The sequence below is a fragment of the Euprymna scolopes genome, chromosome 22, assembly GCF_053919585.1.
Source record: "Euprymna scolopes isolate OS-2025 chromosome 22, ASM5391958v1, whole genome shotgun sequence".
In the NCBI taxonomy this organism is placed as follows: domain Eukaryota; kingdom Metazoa; phylum Mollusca; class Cephalopoda; order Sepiida; family Sepiolidae; genus Euprymna; species Euprymna scolopes.
The window spans coordinates 104371550-104393593 of NC_136503.1; the positions used below are offsets into that span (position 1 = coordinate 104371550).

Here is a 22044-nt window from a genome sequence, read left to right on the forward strand (position 1 = left end):
TTCTTTTAGTAAGTTCCTTGGTTTTTTTTTTTGTTTATTTTTAAATTTTTTTTTATTCAAGATTTACTAAGTTTTCTCATTCTGTTATTTGGAAATGAAAATCTGTAATTTAGACTGGGAGATGATCTATAATTTTAGTTTAAAATCTATGAATACTTATTATTTTATCATTACTACCAGTAGTAGAAGACAAAATCAAATAAAGATAATTAAAGGAAGTGTATTTGGCATCAGAATATATGCACAAATTTTTCCAATTCCAATTAATCGTCCCAACAGTAAAATATTTACAAAAGATATTTGGATACTGAGCAACATAGTGTTGTTACAGCTAATTTTTAAATAGATCCTAGGCAACATAGGGTCTATGCAGCTAGTGTTAAATGATTTTTTTTATAACATTTGTTTGATTTTGAAAAACATGTTGCATTGAAGGTCTGTCTATGATGATTTGTGTGATACAATTGTTAATTCTTTTTGTTGTTGACGTTATTTTAATTTTAGCATTTTGTGTTTTTGTTTTCATTCATCACATTTTTTTTCTGTTGTTGTTTTGATGCAATTTCTGCATTTTTTTTTTTTGTCGTCGTTTCATGAAATTGTTGACATTGTTTTGTATAATTTTTGCTCGCGATATCCGTAGACAATAACTGTTGCGGAGTCATTTTTTTTTAAGCCACAAAAATAATTCTTACAATTTAAAAAAAAACAAAAATAAATATTCACACTTTTGTTTTTAAATCTTCCATTTTATTTTCTTTGTTTTTTTTTAAAATATGTGAGTTTGTATCATTTAGACATCTTTTCTCATCTTTGTCGTTCTATTCACAACGGCATGGCCTAACGGTTAAAAGTGTTGGTAAATAAGTTGATAGGAAGGTTGAAGATTTAATCCTTCACACAGGCTAGTTAAATCCAAAAGTTTAGTATCCAAAGTTAAGACGCCGGGAGTGGATTCGGTTCAGCTAAAATATGGAACGAAAATCAGTAAGCATGAAACGAAATACGAAACCATATGAACTTTTTTTTTCATAGAAACTTTTTTATACAAATATTTAAAATAATTTTTTATGTTTCATACATTACTAGCCTGGGTGCCCGGCATTGCCCAAGTGTTTGGAGGTGTATGTTGAGCAAAAAAAAGTGGTAGTAGGCAGGCAGGCTCGGACCCGTAACGCGAAGGCGGAAAAGAAAGTGAAAGAAAATCTGACGCCTTACCGCTACTCTATGACGCGACCGGAAGTTTGGAATGTTAAAATTAGGCAAAGTCAATCTAACCGATACGATGACTTGCAAAAATGGTTCGCAAAAAATCAACCCCCTCCTTGTAGAAAATTGCCCAGTTGAGGGTGAAGGAATTAATGTTTTTGGCCAATTTTTCAATATTTGTTGTCTAAGACATCAATCTTCAAAATGATACTGATCTCGTGAAAATCTGTTGCCTCTGTCGAAAGTTTTAGGCAGACATACAAACATACATACATACATTTAAACAGACAGGTGAGATTTATATTATAGACTAGCATGGGTGCTCGGCATTGCCCGGGTGTTTGTAGGTGTGTGTGTGTTGCAACAGACATATTCTAAGAAACTTCAAAAAGTTTATTTTTTATGGTTTATTTATTTTAAATATTTATTCAATATTTAATATATTATTTTAAAAAGACAGTGTTAAAAAAAAAAGCTTTTTTTTTTTTTTGTTTCATGATAGTACAAAAAGTGTTAAAACTAAAATAATTTTTTTCAAATGAATTATTTCTATATGGTTTTGTATTTCGTTTTATGCTTAGCGACTTTCGTTCCATTCCATATTTTGGCTAACCTGTGTCCACTTCCGGCATCTTAACGTTGGATACTGAATTTTTTAATTTAATCCACAGGCTATACTGATATTTGTCAGCCTGACATTCATCCTAGCTGGTATGAACCGACATTACTCCTTTTAAGACAAAAGTTTCTAAGGAATATGAAATTTACACATGGTCTATAGTTGCATTAGCAGAGATGGTTTTGACAATTAATTTTTTGCAAGGAAGTGTCATGGTTGCTGTTCTCTTACGTACAACACCTGGTATTTAAAAATCATCGACCATTTAGCATTGACCAGGCTCAATATCACTTTGTTTATCTTGCACAGCTATGTCGTATGCAGGCAATAACTACTAAGAATAACAAAAGATTAGCATTTCTACCCAGTCATGACTGATAGAATGAGGATAATTTACCTTCATGGCAGAAATAAAATTGATTGTAAATTATTTTAATTTGATATTAGCACAGCTTTTTTTGGAACCAGACAAAATTGACTTTTCATTCAGTATCTTTCTTTCAGTCATATTCGTAAACGGCTGAAAGATGCTAAGGTGCCTAGCCAATCAGAAGGACTGAAAAGCAGATGACAATTTTAACTGTATTAAAGTTCTGAATTTTTTTAGATGAGGGCTGATTGTTTATATTATTTGTATTGATCGGACTATTGTTCTCATCTTGAGTGTAACTTTTCTTCTTTCTTTTCCAAATAAACAACCAACATGCCTGATGACGATCAAAGGACAATCCAACCAACACATTGCGCTAATAACTCTCAAGATGAGAACAATAGTTCAATCAATACAAGTTTTATAATTTTAAATGTACTAAAAAAAAAAAAAACTTCTACAGTTTTTTGAATCAGATGAACAAAAGAAACGAAACAAACTTTATTTTTTACCCTAAATTAATCCTAACTTACCAGACTTTTGTCTGACTACCAGTAAAAAAACAAAAAACAAAAGAATCTGTAAAAAAATCGTTGTTTCATTGATTGGTCTTTACAATCTTTGGTTTGTTTAAAAAAAAAAAATAAATACAATTTATTGGTGGAATAAATGTGACAGGGAAGAAAAAAAATTATTTCATTGATTTTCGTTGTCAAAAAATGAAATCATGAAATATTTTTTTTGTGTGTGTGTGTGTTTCATTATTTTATTTAGTTAAAACAAAAAATACAGCATAATCACGTTGACACACTCCTTCTGGATCACCCAAGTTAAGCAACGTTGAAACTGGTCAGTACTAAATGGGTGACCATTGGGGATTTTCAGGTGCTGTATGTGTTCTCCGTTTCTCGTCAGCATTGTTTACAGTCGTCCTGGACTTCTCCTTTCCACTGGACTCAAACAGTGCCGATTCAGGAGAGGTGTGGTTGAGGATTGTGCAACCCTTGCCTCACAATTACACGCGCAGCTGCCCCTAGAGGGTATCCTTTGTCTTTTGAGACTGAACAAAGGCATCGAACATAATTTTATTAATTTATTTATTTGAAAAAAAAAAAAAAATGTGTTTTAAGGAGTTTTTTTCCGCCCTGGTTGTTTACATAATAGTGCCTTAGCAAATGTCAGTTTTGTCTGCATGCTTTGAATCTTCTAAGGAGGATTCAAAAACCAAATAAAATGGATTCCCTAAAATAATTGGATTAAGTTAAACATTTTGTTTAGCATAAAAGTTTGCAAGTTCAAATATCAGTAAAAATGTAAATATAAATAACCGAGATGAGAATAGTAGTCCAAATGATGCAACTTAGAATTCAGCATCACAAAAATTGTGCAACTTATTAAATGTCAAGTTTAAATATATTTGCAGTGTGAAAAAAGGCCCATTGTAAGATTTGTAGCTTTCTCCTTTTTTTATCTATTTTGCTTTTTATAAAAATCTTTATTTTTAATTTTCTTGTTAGACAATCCTACTTCTCTTTTGCTCCAAATTACACGGCTTGACTTTATATGTTGTTGTGATTATTATTGCTAGTATCAATTGTAGCATTAGTTAATTTTGTCTGCTAGTTATTTTAAGTTTATTTTTAATATTTGCATCCAATTTGCTGTATAATTCTCATCGGTTAGTTTAGTCTCATTTAGATTTGATCGGATTTGTCATTTTTTGTCGACTTTTATTATTTCAATTCTAATGTGTGTTTTTATTTATTTTTTTTTTGTCACTTTTTTATAAGATATTTCAGTACTAGTTCACTTTAACTAACCAGAAATATTTTTGTTTTGTTCTGTTTTCATTTTCCGAAGAGTTCTAGTAGGGAAATGGGGAGACAATCCAAACATGGTACATTATTTGTGTGTCTGTGTATATGTGAGCTCATTCTCTATTGTCTCCGAAACGACTGGGCTGATGTTTTTGAAATTTCATGCAAATGTACTTTGTGTCTGGGAGTGTTCTTAGATAGGTTTTGTAAAAAGTATTGAAAATTCATAATCAAAAAAAATCTGATTAAAGATGGAACAATTCAATTTTGACCCAAGTTAACACCCTTATACAGCCTAACATCACAAGTACATTTGAGAAGTTTTATTACCACACATGTAGAAAGGACCCGGCATATAAAATCAACAGTAAGTTCTTTGATAAGACAGGTGCATTTGAACTTAGTGATTTCACCGACAATTAAAATATTAGAAGTGTGGAATATTTGTTGATACTTATTCAATCCTGAGCAACACAGTCTCCCTGCTAGTGTGAAATAAAATTTTTTTTTTTTACTTTTGCTTTCTGTTTAGCAGAATTCTTGTCAAGTCTTGCCTGTGTATAGCAAGAAACAGCCTTCTCTGATTATGTTCTATATGTAATTCCAGTTTTATTTTAAAGCATTATTTTATTTTTTTTTTTTAATGCTTCTTTTTTAGAATGGTTTTATTTTTAACGAGCAGGCTGCCTGGCATTGCTTGGTCATAAAATATGCATAAATATATTTTAATTCATGCAGGTTTCTTATTATGAAACCCATTCTCTATTAATAATTATCCAATGTATGGTAATGATTTCAAAAGTTATATATCAAAAATATGACTTTGGTAGCTTCCGTTAGAATCGAAACCAGAACGTTCAGCACTCAAGGCTTAGTCATTATTTATCTCTCCAACAGATGAATATGAAAGGTTATAAATTAAGCAACTTTGAGCTACGAATGTTTAATTTTGCAGATGTGCAAGCGTAACAGCAGGAGTAATGCATTATTCAACTTCTTCAGCCAAGGTCAACTGTTTTTTTTTAATGTTGACCTTTTAGCACCAATTTTTGCTGACTAAAAATCGAATTGAAAGTGTGCTGCAGGTCTAAATATCCTATATATCAAATTTCATCTCTGTAGACTAAATATTCAGAGAGGAGTGTGATAGTTTTTACACACATACACAATTTTATATATATACTAGTAGTTCAGCCCGGCTTTGCTCGGGCCTTATGTACTATTCATAACTTTATATACATATATATATATATATATATATATATATATTAAAAAGTTTTACTCATGTCAAGGTAACCTACATTTAAAATTTCAAGTGTTTAGACTCAAAATTGGCGGAGGATTTTGGTAGAGTCTGCAAAGGTCAACTTTGATCTCTTGGCAGTCAAATTTTTGCCTAAAAACAGATTTAAAATCTTGCTGCATGTCTGAATACCCTTTATGTAAAATTTCAAATATTTAGACCCAAAATTGACTGAATAGTTTGCTAGAGACCACAAAGGTCAAATCTTTTGAACTTTGACCCCTTGGCGGCCAAATTTTCAGCAAAAAATTGATTAAAAAACTTTCCCTATGTCTGATTACACTTTATGTAAAATTTGAAATGTTTAGACCAAGAATAGGCTTAGTAATTTGGTAGAGACCGCCGAGATCAAATTTTTTAAACTTTAGCCCCAATTTTGACCCCTTAACATTTATTGTTTTGGCCTCAAATCAAATTAAAGTTTGATCCATGTCTAAGTAACCTACATCTAAATTTTCAAGTGTTTAAACTCAAAATTGACAGGAGTTTGGTAGAGTTTTCAAAGGTCAAATCATTGAACTTTGACCCCTTGGCAGCTAAATTTCTGGCCGAAAACCGATTAAAGATTTTCCCAAATTGCAGTACATCTTATGTGTTAAATCTCGAGCCTGCAGACTGAAAATTGACAGAGTAGTTTGATAGGGAAATGTACACACACAATTTCACTTTTATAGATATGTATATACTAGCAAGCTGTCCGGTGTAGCCCGATCATAAAATATGCATAAATATAATATTTAATTTCTGCAGATTTCGCATTTATTATTATTAGAGAAAAATCATCTACTTATTGTTATATTGTACCAAATATAGTAAAAAAAAAAAAAATATGCAAAGAAACAGACGTGTGTGTGTGTGTGCGAGTATTATGCTTTTTCTAAACATTTCACTTCTTGTAAGTAAAAAGAAAAAAGTACTCGAGCTGAGATCAAAAATCAAAACCTAAAGACAGTGAGTCAAGTACGATAACCATTAGGCCAGCTTGACACGTATTTTAAAAAGTGTTTTTAGACCTACTTATTTTTAACGTAAGGAATCTGTAATGAGAACGATTCACGCCTTTGCACTCATGAAACAGTTGACAAACAGATAAAAAATCTGATGATCCTGAGGTACCAATTTTTCAATTTTGACCCCTTTTTTACGATGAAAATCGATTAAAAAGTTTTCTACATGTTTGAATACACTTTGTACCAAATTTGAAGTCTGTAGATCAAAAATTCGAGTATATAGGTTGAGAAGTATCCTCTCTCACACACAAGCTCACGTTCTCACTTTTATAGATATATAATATACATGTATAAAGAGAGATAAAATATATTTTTTTAGTCATTTTTTTTAACGTTTACATAAGTCTTTACTTTGAATTTTAAAAGATATCCTGTAATAAAAATAATTTTTTTTAGTTTTTACATTGAAATATATATATATTTTTTTTTTAAGTTTACATGAAAAATATTTTTTTCAGAATTTAGAAAAATATTTGGTACTTGATCAAGACATTAAAAAATGAAAATGTTGAAAAAAAGTTTAAATTGTACGTATCTGTTATGGAACGAAGTTCTCCGAAAGAGATTTCACTTAATTTCATCAAGTAATTTTTTTTTTTTTTTTTTTTTACAGCGAAAAAACAGTTATGATACCGAGCAAAAGGTTTGATTTTTTAGGAAGAAAAGCTAGTATTAAAGATGGGGAGAGAGTGTCGGTGCTTTACATGGAGTTATCTCCCCGTGGCGTGTTCAATAAATTCCATAATGGCTGACTTCAACGCGCTCTCATAAAAACGTGTTTTTTCATTGTAAAAAAAAAAAAAATCAATCAAATTAAGTGAATTTTTTTTTTTTTTTTTTTTTTTCGGAGATCTTCAGTCCAAAACGGATCTGTATAATATAACCTTTTTCTGATATTTTCATTTTTTAATGTCTTGATTAAACTGTACAAGTACCATTCTTTTTTTTTATTATTAAAAGATATTTGAAAAAATAAACAATTGAATACAATTTTTTCTATGTAAACTTTTAAAATATATTTTCAAAGTAAAGACTAGTTTTGCTTTTATTTAGAGCTTTAAAATACAATTGGAATTATGTAAATGTTAGTGATTCTTAAATAGAAACCATTACATAAACTTTAATCAGAAATGATTTTTTTCTCGTTAAACATTGGCATGACTTCTGCTCAATAGAAAGGGGAAGTCAAAAGTTTTTTTTATAACGAAAACATCTGACATTTCTCGGTTTGTGACTCATGATTATAATTCACTGAAACGGTTGATATTTTGATAATTCAGGTGAATTTGAAACGATTTCTTTGAACTTTTTATAGCTATTTATTTTCTTGTTAAAATATAGTTTGATTTGAATAATATTTAATTCTTGTGATATTTTCTTTTTATAAAATTAGTTTGCATGTTTTGATTTTGTCTTGAAAATATTAAAGAAGCCATTTTGATTGATTAGATCACGTTTTTTTTTTCGTTTTTTTTTTTTTTTTTTGGACCTTTTAATCTTTTCAAAGGTCCATTACCTAAAATGAATGTGAATGGCCTCATTTTCTTTTTTTCTTTCTTTTCTTTTTTGTCTCATGTCTTTTGCACAAACACCAAGAGTTTTAGTAATCTTCCCAAACTTAAGTTTGTGGGGGGTCACTGCTTCTAGAGCAACGATTAAAATTATTTTCAGATATTTGCATTTATTTTTTTTTTTTATGTTATAGAATGTAATTGTACTTTTTTTTTTAATCCTTTGAGAATAGGCTTCATACTTTGTGCATTCATTTTTTTTTGCGGACGGTTTTCTTCATCGTCATAGTAGTTGTTGTTTCACGTTTCAACCCACTCATTCTCTCATGGTGCAGTGGATAGAGGCGTTGAGTCTTTATGGTTCCAGATGAGCATTGTCTGAAAAAATAATGGTTTCAATCCTACCCAAGCAAGCCTAAGTAATTACTGCCTTCCATAGTTGCCGTTTCACTAAGTTTTGGCCTACTAATTCTCCCCAAGCAGGCCTGAGGATTAGTTGGCCAAAACTTGGTGAAATGACAACTATGGAACACAGTAATTACTGGGGATAAGTTACAAGACTCAACATTCCTATCCTGGCTCGGTTAATCACCTGAAGAAGGCCAGAGGATGAGTTGGCCACAACGTAATGAAACAACAACTATGAAGATGAGTATAACAGTCTGCAAAAAGAATGAATGCACAAAGTAATCAATGTTTTTTGGGGTTTGTATTACTGTACACATAGATTCGAAAAAGTTGTCAAAAAACAAATATATAACAGATAAATGTTATCAAAGGCAAGATAAGTTACTTTTCTACCTAACTGGATACATTATTTTTGTTTTTATTCAATGTAACATGTTTATTCAGCTCGAAAAACATGCAGTGTTTACCGATGTATTCGAAAATTCAAAATGGCGCCCGACACTCTCTTTAACATGGTAAGTTTGGGAAAAAGTGTTATAAATAATAAACTAGACAAAATACGATTAAAAAAACACCGAATATATGTCAACTTATGTCACGGTAACATATAATGAGCGAATTTCTAACAGCATTTTGTCTAGTTTATAATTTATAACATCTTTTCCTGAACTTACCGTGTTTAAGAGAGTGTCGGGCGCCATTTTGAATTTTCCAATACATCGGTAAACACTGTATGCTTTTCGAGCTGAATAAACATGTTACATTGAATAAAAACACGAAAAATATATCCAGTTAGGTAGGAAAGTAACTTATTTTGCCTTTGATAACATTTATTTGTTATATATTTGTTTTTTGACAACTTTTTTGAATCTATGTGTACATTAATACAAACCCGTTTTTTTTTTTATCTTATTATCTGATAATATTGTTGTGTTGATTTTCTTTTAAATAATTGAATTTAATATCAAAATGTGATTCCCTTATTTTTCATGCATATCATTTGAATTATTCGGATTGTTTCTTTTTTTTTTTAGATGAGGATTGTTTACTTCTATTATTTGGATTATTTGAACTGCTGTTCTCATTTTGAGTCTTATTGTCACAACGTTTTAGTCAATTGTAACATCCAACCTACTTCAGGTGTATTTTGTCGAATTCAGACACCTTTCTGCCTAACTTGGGAATATACACTCAATTTTGAACTGAACCCTTTATTTAATCCGTATAGGATAAATTTCTCTTGTTTTGTCAGCTATGACTAGGCAGAAGTAATTCACAATTGTATTCCGAATATCACCCGCACTGACGATTGAACCTTCAACCTCCAAAAAAGTGTCAATACAACTGAATTTTAATTAGTACATTAATTGATTACACAACAGGTCTCTGCAGTTTTATTGGCCGAAACGTTGTGAGAATAACACTCAAAATGAGAACAGTAAACCCGAATCCAAACTATCAATCTACATCTCAAAAATTCAGAAACCTAATATTTTTTTATTTGTTCTAAATTTGTGTTATTTGAATTGCTGTTCCCATATCGGTTGTACAGACTGTAGGTTGCAGTTTCTTTCTGTCCGAGCAGTGTCCATACTTGATGATCGTCCTAACCATATTTGACTAAAAGAAAAATCTTAAATTTTTTTTTAATTAATTTATAACTGAAATACCTCAGTGATAATAAAACAAAAATAATATAAATATTTTTAATCCATTTTCTATAATCTTAATAGTACTAAAACTGTGAGGATCTTGTACGTTTGTTTTGAGAGGAATGAAATGATGGAAATAATCAAGAGCCTCTTACGACATCACAATGTATTTAGAAATACTTTGCTTTTGTTAAAACTTGATATGTTTTTTGATTAGTGATTCTGTTTCCCTTTTCATCTGTATGTGAATGGGAGGAGGAAGTTCGAATGGCGTGAATAAAAAAAAGATTAGAAAAGTAGCAGGAGGAATGGAATGATGCAAAAAAAAAAAAAAGTCTATCGTGACATGATATACACCATAATCACGTTGACACATTGGCTTCCAGAAGTTAATTAATGATGAGCCTGGCCAGTACCAGATGGGTTCTGTCTGCCTGCTTCCCACCTGATTACAACTTGGATGTCTTCAAGTCCAACGTTAACAAATTCCTAATGAACCGCCCCCTTAAGTAAACACTTCATTAAATCTCCACACAAATGTACTGTACTTGCAAGCAATAATCCTTATTCCTGAGTGGCTTCCGGGCCTGGATAAGTGGTGACCACCGTGTAAAAAAAAAAAAAAAAAAAAAAATTTGAGAATACTGGGCGTTGTATAGGGGTGGCAGGGCAGCACTCCTATCATTCCTTCCACTACTGTGTGGGAGACCATTGAGCAAGGTCGATAACCCATTTCAGCCCCCTCCCCCCCTGATCAGGGTAACGTGAGGTCTTGGAAAGCAGGTGACTGATGTAATACGGAAGCAAACAGGAATAATTCTCTTCATGGTTTCGTATCTCGTTGTGCTGAGCAGAAGATACCTTTAGGTACAACTAGTGGGGGTACCTGGCATTGCCCTGGTGTTTATTGGTGTGTTTGTGTTGGTGGGGGGGGGTATATCAAAACAAAATAATAAGCGAAGTAATCACCCTATTTAAATATTATATATATAAAAAAAAAAAAAATCGTTGCCCGGGTGTTTGTGTTGTGGGCAGGGGTCTTAAAAAAAACAATTTTTGTAAGTAGGTAGGATCGAACCCGAAGCCTCGAGTTAAAGGTGAAAAATAAAGTGTGCAAAAGTAACACGTTACCCGCTCGGCCAGCAAGAAAGAGGAACTGAACACGTTTGAATTTATTTAAAAATTTATTAAAAACAGAATTCAAATAGAAGTAGCGGAGTTAACATTTACTGCGGGGGTGGGGGGGGCAGTTTCTTTTTTGGTTGTTTACCCAACTAGGGCTAGTTGTTCCCCCAAGATGTTGGGGGGGGGACCAGCTCCCCATAAAAAGGGGATTGTCCAAATTGAATAGCAATTGTCTGATATAAGGAGTTTCCACCGCATTGATCAATATATATAGATGGTCAGGACAATCGCCCAGTTTGAGCACTGCTCGGACAGAAAGAAACAGCAACCTACTGTCTGTACAAATGCAAAGAAAGCTGTAGCAATACATCAAACACTTTCAAGAAACAATGTGAATGGGATTCTGAATGATGAGCAACAATGAATTCATGAATGGCTTGAGGGAAAGAGGCAGTCATGTTTTATCATATATTGGGAAGAAGGGTGAATGATGTAAATCAGGAAAATAGTGTGAGGAATGGAATGATGCAAATAATTCAAAGAAAGGAGAGAGAGAATGTGTATGACATCACCATGTATTTTGAAATCCTTTGTGAAACTTGGACATGTCTAAAAATGTTTTTGTCTGTTGGTTCTGTTACAGTTGCTTAAAGTTGAATTTGATCGTTTCAACTCTTCTTTCTTATCTGTATTTAACCTATGTATAATGCATTGATGTTGACACAACGAGTAATGGTTTGTCTAGTTTGTAAACACATATATATATATATATATATATATATATATATATATATATATATATATTGTGTGTGTGCGTGTAAAAAGACCAATAAATTAAGAGATAGAAAAAATCTTCCAGAACAAGATATTAATTTTTATTCTGAAGATGTTCATTTGTCCAAACAAATATTCTGTTGTTCGATTTTTTTCCTTTTGCCTTTTTTCATATTTATGATAGATTATGTGCTTTTCCTCTCTCTCACACACACATATACACACACAGATGTATACACACACACACACATACACACACAGATGTATACACACACACACACACACATTTCCACACACACACACACACATGCGTGCACATTTCCACACGCGCATATTTACACACACACGTACAGATTTATACACGCGCACACACATTTACACACATACATACACACACACATTTGCACATATACACACGCATTTACACACACACACACACACATTTATATACACACACGTAGATTTAATTGAACGTGGGGTTACTGTACATAAAAAGTTTGATAGAATCTTAATGTTATAATTCCAAGGGAAACACACAGATTTCCATACACACACACGCACAGAAATTTACACATGCACACGCACACATTTACATACACGCGCATGTAGATTTACACACACACACACACACACATACACACAGTAAGGTAAGATTGAAAATAGAAAAATCAAAAGTTACTTTAACAATTTATATTTTCATGAGATTGCAACAAAGCAGTATATTCATCCATAAATGTCCTTTAAATCTAAATTTTTCACAGAAGGTGAAACTAGTTATTTAATGAAAAAAAAAAAAAAAAAAAAAAAAACACTGTGAATTAATTAAAAAAAATTGAAGTTAGACATATTCTTTCACGAGATCTGAAATCCTTTTCGCAGAAACATTTAACTATTATACAGTATTCCCTCGAATATCACGGTAGATAGGGACGTGATATTCGAAAATCCACAAAGTAGAACAAAAACCATTATTTTTACCTTATTTAATCGTTTATAGGCTGTTTAAAACCATCCCTGTAATGTTTATAACCCACCCTTTACTATATTGATAAGATTGTAACACTTGTTAGGTTGTACAGTGCGCCATTACAGTTCAGTACTATACATAAAAATATAGTCGATTATCACGGTTTTTATGGATTTATGGTGGAAATCCACAATATTAATATATTGAAAAACCTGTGAAGTAGCGAGGGGTTATTGATATACGATAAAATCTTAAAATCTTCCGAGGGAAAAAGTGAATATCATTTATCAGGTATAAAAAATAGTCTTTACTTTGAAATTTTTAAAAAATATTCTGTAAAAAAAAATATTTGTTTTAGGCTTTACATTGAAATGTTTTTTTAAGTTTGCACGAAAAATATTTTTATTTTTTTATTTCAAAATTTAAAAACGTTTTTAAAATATATTTTCAAAGTAAAGACTAGTTTTGCTTTTACGTTTTTAAAATACAACTGAGGTTACGTAAGTATTGGTCAGAAGGGACTTTTCTTTTGTATACACTGACAAGACTTCCAAAATATCTGAGATTTGAGGATTTTCTCGGTTTGTGACTCACTGTAATTCACTGAAGCTGCTGATATTTTGATAATTCAGGTGAATTTTAAACCATTTTGAATTTTTGTAGTTTTTTTTTTTTTTTTGTTAAAATGTCTGGATATGAGTATCTTTAAGAATAATGAATTTCTTCACATTTGACAAATTAAAATGAAAATCTGAATACACATAAAATTATTTTAAGCGTTGGTACTACTTCAATTTTCATATCTTGGATGATCCGTCATCCTTTATTAAAATGTATTTTTTGAAAAAAACAATTTGATTAAATATGCAACTTTTATTGGGGTGAAAAAAATGGACGTTTTTAACTTTGTACAAAAACTCATTCCAAATGTCGGCACTATATGAAAAATTATACATTTAACAGCAAATAGATTTTCTCTTTTGTTTGTAGACACAAGATTTTTACTTCCAGCTAATACTAAGCACCCATATTTCGATCAGCTATTGATACTGTCAGTTTTAGTATGGTGATGTTTACCAGTTAGGCTAAGAAATACCGTACGTGCTTTATATATCAAACTATTGTTTGATGAATTCAATTAAACATGCAAGTTTTTCTGTTCTTTCTGAAACCGCAGGTATCAATGGCTAATCAAAATATTACTGTATAGTATATGTAATAAGGCTATGACAACAGTATATTCTTTTCCTCATTTTGATTCCCAGGTATATATATCCATTGATATCTTGTATGTTTTTATGTAGAGTGATGTGGTTCTCGGTTGATTGTGTCTGTGTCGGATATATACTCGAGAGTAAAAACAATGAAATGTTGTCATAGCCCTGGTAATAAATATATTATGCTCTTACATAATTGATCTTATTTCTCCCAAAATACAGGATTTTCTAATATATATGAAGGACTGAATGTAATAACTTAGTAAGCACCATTGCAACAAAATATCAAGTTAGTATATCATTTTATCCCCCATAGCCTCCTCTAACACATAAAAGAGTAATTATGTTCGAATTCAGACCGGAGCACGTGTATAAATCAACTAATGCACAGTATACCCATCAAACTAAACTTTAACAGCATTTTTCTCCGTTTTTTTGTTTGTGGTGCTTTCCGAGTTATGACATTCAGCGCCTCATATATAAAAGAAGAATGACAATATGGCTACATTCCAAGATCCAAATATTTATTTTTCATGCAAAACAGTTCCTTAAGCAATTGTCTGTATTTTTGAGATGAGGTGTTTTCATTGATTGAGATTGTCAGACTGACTTCCTCATCTTGGTTGTTATCGTCACAACGTTTCGACCGTTTTGCACTCCGGCCTTCATCAGGTGTTTTGTATCGAACTGGGGAACCGTTTGTTAGGAGTCTCGAACCCTAGTGACATATGGCCGAGTGGTCCTAGACGTTGTATCAAAGTTTACAGTTACCCAAAGGTGCTGAGTTCAATCCTGAACGAAGGCAGTGAAAAAGTAACATTTAAAACAGAGAATCAGCAACTATGTCCCAGAGCCTAGCTGGAGTCTGAACACGGTACCCCCATAATAATAATAAAGGGTTGGGTTCGAGACTCCTAACAAACGGTTCCTCAGTTCGATACAAAACACCTGATGAAGGCCGGAGGGCAAAACGGCCAAAACGTTGTGACAATAACAACCAAGATGAGGAAGTCAGTCTGACAATCTCAATCAACAGTTCCTTAAGCATGTTACAAATTCAGTACATTTTTTTTTTTACAGATCTGTTTCGTTATGTAGAAACAATCACTTATTATTATTTCTGCATAACGAAACGAATTAGTAAAAAATGTACTGAATTGTAACATGCTTGAGTTGTTTTGCATGAAAAATATTTGGATCTTGGAATGTAGCTATATTGTTATTCTTTTTTATATATTGCTCTGTTGTAATATTTAACATATATTGAGCTTCTAAACAAATAGGATTGGTATACAGAATGAGTGAAATATAATTAGAAAACCTTTTACAAAAAAAAAAAACAGATGTATGTATATTTAGGCAGCAATTTTTTCTCTTAAGCATATTTCATTAAATAAAATAGACGCCTTTTGTCTATTTTTGTTTTTGATCCTTTCCAACTTCCGAATAACGGTTGCCATTTCTGGCAGGAACTGGCTGATTTAATTGCCATATTTGTTGTAAGTCCAATTACTTTCCAATCCTTCTGGATTTATCATCAGGGATGGATTAATCTAACTGGTTTTGAACAATTGGTAATGGTGAATAAAGGGAAACCCTAACTTTCAGACACACCAGAAGTTGGCACCCGTGTCTCTCAATTGAAGTATGGAAGCACAGAATTGATACAATTTTCAATTATATTTTATGTTTATTTTTTTTCACTCCCTACTAATAAAAATATATAAAATATGTAAACTTTTTTATCCATTTAAAAATTTTGTTTTAATCGTATATCTTTTCAAATAACTGTTTAAGTTAATGTTATATATTTTGTCAAACTATTTAGATATTTTCAAAATATATTTCAGAAACATGAAAAAAAAATTATGACTGTCATAATTTTTACAGTTTTAACTATGTTTAATTAAAGTTAATAAGATACGCATTTAAAAAATATATAAAAATAGTTTACACATTTTTATATATTTTTATTATAATGGAGTGAAAAAAATAAACATAATATATATTTGGAAACTGTATTGATTCTGTGTTTCCATACTTCAATTTAGAGACGCGGGTGCCAACTTCCGGCATGTTTGAAAGTTAGGCTCTCCTTTTATTCACCATTACCGAACAATTTATATAATTTTTATACTTTATTTAATAACATGTATATTAATTTCATTGGTTAATTATTTTTAACTTGTATATTAATTTCATTGGTTAATTATTTTTAACGTGTATATTAATTTCATTGGTTAATTATTTTTAATGTGTATATTATTTTCATTGGTTAATTATTTTAATAACCTTACAAACATTTCAGGATGTTATTATTATTGGTAAAGTACTTGAACTTACGACAAATATGGTGATTACATCAGCCAGTTTCTGCCAGAAGTGAAGGCCGTTATTCGGAAGTTGGAAAGGATCAAAAACAGAATTAATAGACAACAAACGTCTGTTTTATTTAATGAAAAAAAAAAAAAAATATGTGTGTGTGTCAGGGGTGTAAGTTCCATTATAGAAGCGTTGATTTAATTTAAATAAAATAAAATACGCACCTGGTTCGCTTAAAAGCCAAATTACAACGCAATATTACGAAAAAAAACAAATATTTTACTTTTTTGAAATTTATAATTTAAATATATTTCAGAGTCAAAAATTGAATCAACGCTTCTATAACGGAACTCACACACCTGATGTTAATCTCGCATAACTAACGCACCATTTCCACATTTCAAAATATAACCACTAAGAGACAACACGCGGATCTTTACTAACTGACTTTACTTCCTCCTACTTTACAATATGACAAGAAAGAAGGAAAGAAAAAAGATGTACAAAATACTGAGGATGGAATTTGATTCCGAAATATATTTAAATTATAAATTTCAAACAAGTAAAATATTTTAAGATTTTTGTTCCTTAGAAGCGCTGGTTGAGTTTGAATAAAATATGTATTATATACGTTTGAAGCCAAAACAACACATTATAACAAAATAAACAGACATTTATTTTGTTTGAAATTTATATTGAAATTCATAAATATATTTCGAAGCAATGTGTCTCTTTTTTTTTTTCTTGCCATGTTGTTGTAGGAGCAGAGAATCAGCAAGTAGAAGTCCGTTTGTTGTTTTTACGGTAGTTTTTTTAAATCTCGGAATGGTGCGTTGGTCACGCGGGATTCACATTAAGATTTTTGTTCCTTAGAAGCGCTGGTTGAATTTGAATAAAATAAAATATGTATTATATACATTTGAAGCCAAAACAATGCATTATTACATGATGTAGTAAAATATTTGTTTATTTTCATAATATTGCGCTGTGATTTGACTTTCCAGCACACCTGATGCGTATTTTATATAAGGAGGTATATTTGGTAAAAAACAGGAGAAAAAAGTGCTCAATACATTAGTAGAGCTAAATATGTTATTTATTTCAACCTTAGGGATTTTGCTTAAATCATTAGAAGTTGTTTCAATCGGCAGGACAATAAAAGTATCCTGCCGATCACAGAAACTCTTACGGAATTATGACTTTGTTGGCATGTACAAATTACTGCTGCCCTCTACTGACACGTGTTTGACATACTCTTTGTTATTTATCCCTTTCGGTCTCTCTTTGTAACTCTTTTATATTTTCCCTTTCTCCCTCTTTTTTTGTTCTTTTTTCCCCCCACTTAACAAATAATCTCCTCCCTTCTTTTTAATTCATTTTAATTTCTTTCCTTCTATTCTTAAACTTTAATTACAATTCTAACTACATATAATCTATATTTCTCCCCCCCCCCCATCCGTTTTATTTTATTTTCCTTTTTCTTTTCTTCCTTAACAATCCTCCCTTTCCCTTATCTATCCAGCACTCCTACTCTTGGTTTTTTAATGTTTATTTATAATTTAAAAGAATCTTTCTTCAAATTTATTTTGGTTTAGATGGTCTGATGAGATTGGCAGGATAATTTTATTGTCCTGTTGATTGAAACAACTTGTAATGATTGAAGAAAATCCTTGAGGTTGAAATAAACACACACACACACACACACACGTGTGTGTAATCTTATGGTTACACTGATTATATTTGTTTGTTCTATTCACGATATTCGGCACTATAGCCTCATGAATTAGACAACGTATGCAATTTGTTTTGTAATACGAGATAAGATTAGGGACGAATGTGGTATTTTAGCACCATTTGTTTTCTGGTTTGTATTCCGTGTTTTGTAACAATTGTGACATTTATCTCCACGCAGGACCTCTGCCTCTACAGCGGACTTGTAAGTACTTGATTAGTTTCCCTCCTCCTGCACCCGGCGATGATGAGGATGCTCTCATTGGCGGCTGATGCTAGTTCCTGCCGTTAGCAATCACAAAATAAAAGTTTTTTTATTTACCCTTAAAGTGTGCAGCGATTGGATTTTCTTTAATGTTGAGAAGTTATGATAATTTGATGTCGTCTGCATACAAAAAAATTGATTAGCAAAAAAAAATGGCCGACCAGTTGGGATATTTCCTTCTATACTGCGTTTTTAACTTATTTAAAAAAAAAAAAAATGCCATTTTTTCTTTTTTTTTTTGTTCTTTTAAATAACTTCAAAACTTTTGAGTTAATCAATACCCTCCCTGATAATCACTCCATTAGTTAACAGTAGTGCCCTGATTATCACGCCTTAGCAATCCCCTCTCCCCCCACCGAGATGGGGCTCATCGCTCCAGTAACAATGCTGCCAGCCTGGGTCAAAACTTCATTGAAAATGTTCTACTTTCACCTTTCTCATTGCCACATTAACAATACCTGCTTTGGTCGTCTATTAACAATGTTTACCCCCACTCCCCGCGGATCATCTGTCCATTAATTAATAATGCCTCTCACCAACTAATAAGACGGTTACTTTGATTAATACTCCATTCACAATGCTGGCATGGGTTAACTAACAATGTCAGCTTGGTCATCATTCCATTTACCGTGCACCCCCCCTCCCCCTCAGGTTATCACTTCATTAATGTTACCCATTTTAGGCATCACTTGGTTAGCAATTACAAAGCTGAGGCATCATTTTATTAAAGCTAAGAACCTCATTATGCCACCCACCCCCCACTCTTATGACATTAGTCCATTAATTAACAACACAGCCTGTATCACAAAGGTCATTGCTCCATTAAGTATGTCTTCCTGGGTCGCCTCTCCACCAAGGATGTTCTGCCTGGGTCATCTCTCCATCAAGGATGTCCCACCCTGGTAGCCGCTTCACTAAGGATGTCCCACCCTGGTAGCCGCTTCACTAAGGATGTCCCACCCTGGTAGCCGCTTCACTAAGGATGTCCCGCCCTGGTAGCCGCTTCACAAAGGATGTCCTGCCCTGGTAGCCGCTCCACGAAGGATGTCCAGCCTGAGTAGCCACTCCACAAAGGATGTCCCGCCCGGGTAGCCGCTCCACGAAGGATGTTCCCCCAACTTCTACTCTTCACTTCATTAATCAAGTTTTGGTCCTGGTCAAAGCATCATTAACAAAGTCAACTTGGGTGAACATACCATTAATAAGCCGACCCAGGTCAACACATCCTCTACATCTGTTCTTCTAACTTTTGGAATATCTACACATGACGAAACTCATCCTCTGACTGATCAAGAGTAAATCTGGATTCATTCATGGAGATTACGTTTGAAAATTCAAATTCCACATACTTTTTCGCCCGTAACGCGAGATAGTGAATGTGATTTCTTAAATGCACTCTTCATCCTCTGTAATATTCGCCATCTTATGCCTAATTCCTTCTGAACCAGCTTCATTAAATGCTTCTGCACTGTCTGAGCAGCATTTCAAAAACTCTGCGTTTCAGTCAAAATTCTTTTTTACTCTATATTCTTTGTTTTTCCACTGCCTTTTCTATTGTATCGTGATCCTTTCAAAGCCCTTTTTAGCAATCTTTAATGTCGTTAGTTACGTCACTTTACAAAGTCTCATTTCTTGTCTTTCTACGTTTGTGAAATCTGTATCTTTTTACACTTTTAGTTCTATAAAATCAAACATGGAAACCTAATAATGTTATTACCTAAATCAATTCTTTCAATTGGCAGGAGTTCAAACTCCTCGGCTTAACGTTCACAGGGAACATGAGTTGGAACAAATACATTGAGAGCATTGCCACGGCTGCTATTGCGAAGAAGGTGGGCTCTCTTTACCATGCTAGAAAGTTACTTATGCCTGGAAGTATCCTATACAAGGCCACCTTCCGCCCATGTATGGAGTATTGTTGTCACATCTGGGCTGATGCATTTGCTACTAGTCCCTCACTCCTGGACAGGGTTTAAAAGAGAGTCGCCAACCTGATAGTTCCTGAACTGTCATGTAAGCTTCAAGTTCTGTCCCATCAACAAAATGTTGCATCCCTCTGCTTGTTTTACAAGTATTTTAATGGTGGATGCTCCGAAAAACTACATGACCTTGTACCCCCTCGATGTAAATGCCCCCGATAAGCAGCAAAATCTAACCCCTACAGAGTAAAGATCCCTAGATGTAAGGAAGCCTTCTACTCTTTCTTCCCTAGAACTGCTGGACTTTGGAATCCCCTTCCGGGTTCCTGCTTCCTCAACTCTACTGACATCATGCAGAAGTTCAAGTGTAATGTAAACAGACATCTTGCTACTCAACTCCCTACATAGCATCACTGCAACTTATGTGTCTGATAGTAGCTCCCGTACATCAAAGTGGCAACATGCCTTGTTTGGGGTGAAATTGTGATTTAAAAAAAAAAAAAAAAAGTCTAAAAAAGATCACTCAATTTATCTATTTATCTCCTGTCTGTGCAAGAGTTGTTTCCCTTGATATAAAAAGAAAAACACATTAGCTCTAAAAAGAATGTTTGGGTTTGTTTTACAATAGACAGATATACAAAACATTAATCAGAAAACAAATAAATGTTACGAAAGGCAAGATAAGTTACTCTTCCACCTAGCTGAATAAGTTTTTAGTGTTTTTTACTTGCGTTTATTCAGTTAAAAAAAAAAAAAAATAGTGGCAACCTTTAGGTGAGAAAAAAATGGCCGCTATATGACATATTTTTGGAGTCGCGATAATGGCTTAAAAATAAAAAAATAGACCACTGGTAAAAACCAACTCAATAAATGCAAAATTGGCATTTGTGTAAGGGAGACAATGCAGTTTATCTGTTGCTCTTCTGTTGGTGTAACAGTTCCCCTTGCTAAAAAAAAAAAAAAAGTTTATATTTTTTAACTAATGGGAGGCTGACGAAGGGGCTAGGCTGGTCGTAAAATACACCTAAACGTATTTTAATCCATGCAGATTTTATATTTATTATTACAGAGCCAATTCTCTATTGAATATTATATTGTACCTAATATATAGTACTAATTTTAAAAGTTAAAAATAAAAAATGCCTTGATTGCCATAAGTTAGAATCAAAACCGAAACATTTAGCATGCCAGCCTCGTTCCATTGAGCTATTGACAGATAAGAAAGATTTAAAATCAAACCACTTCAAGCTATGAATGAATTTGCGCATGTGCAAAAGTAATAGAAATATGTCTCAGTTGAAATGAATATCGATATATACAAGCATTATTCATTCATCCAAACAAAGATTTTACTCATTATAAACCATCCTTGGTGTATAATTACTGTTTGCTGTTAATTTCAGTCTTATGTGAGCAGTAGTTTAAGAGTTTATCGGTTAAATATTTTCACACACATATACATGCATCTACTCTTATTTATATAGATTAAATTCAGTTATAGATGATTAAATGGGGCTGTGGTTTACACCAGCTTTGTCATACAGACTCTCTTTTTTTTCTTTTTATTTTTTTTTGCACGAGTCTCCTATCTGTCGAACTTGCTTCTAAGAATCCTATTAAAGAAGCTTTTGTTTATATCATCCGATATGAGTTCTGTCATGTCTGCGACCTGATTCCTAATGACAGCTTTCTTTCACCCCTTTTGTCTGTCATGCTTTTCGATTAACTGACATTGTGGAGAAGGAATGTTTCTTTCCTTTGTCATTTCTTCCTAAAATAATTCTTTGTTCGTTATCATTTTGATTTCAAATCTCTTTGCAGACGA

The 22044-nt window shown here is 32.4% G+C and overlaps 1 protein-coding gene across 39 annotated transcripts in view; it reads left to right on the forward strand.

Moving 5' to 3' along the window:
* LOC145243611 (tumor protein D54-like) overlaps positions 1–22044 on the forward strand; it is a 298992-nt gene that overhangs the window by 215344 nt on the left and 61604 nt on the right. For 9 of the 39 annotated variants that reach the window (XM_080106629.1, XM_080106630.1, XM_080106597.1 and 6 more), the window contains exons 5-6: positions 3622–3639; positions 18217–18240. The exons of 12 other annotated variants lie outside the window; for them this stretch is intronic. In XM_080106629.1, coding sequence (XP_079962755.1) covers positions 3622–3639; positions 18217–18240 — 42 coding nt within the window. The remainder of the gene's footprint in view (positions 1–3621; positions 3640–18216; positions 18241–22044) is intronic. 18 more of the 39 variants (XM_080106631.1, XM_080106634.1, XM_080106635.1 and 15 more) reach the window with 2 other exon arrangements.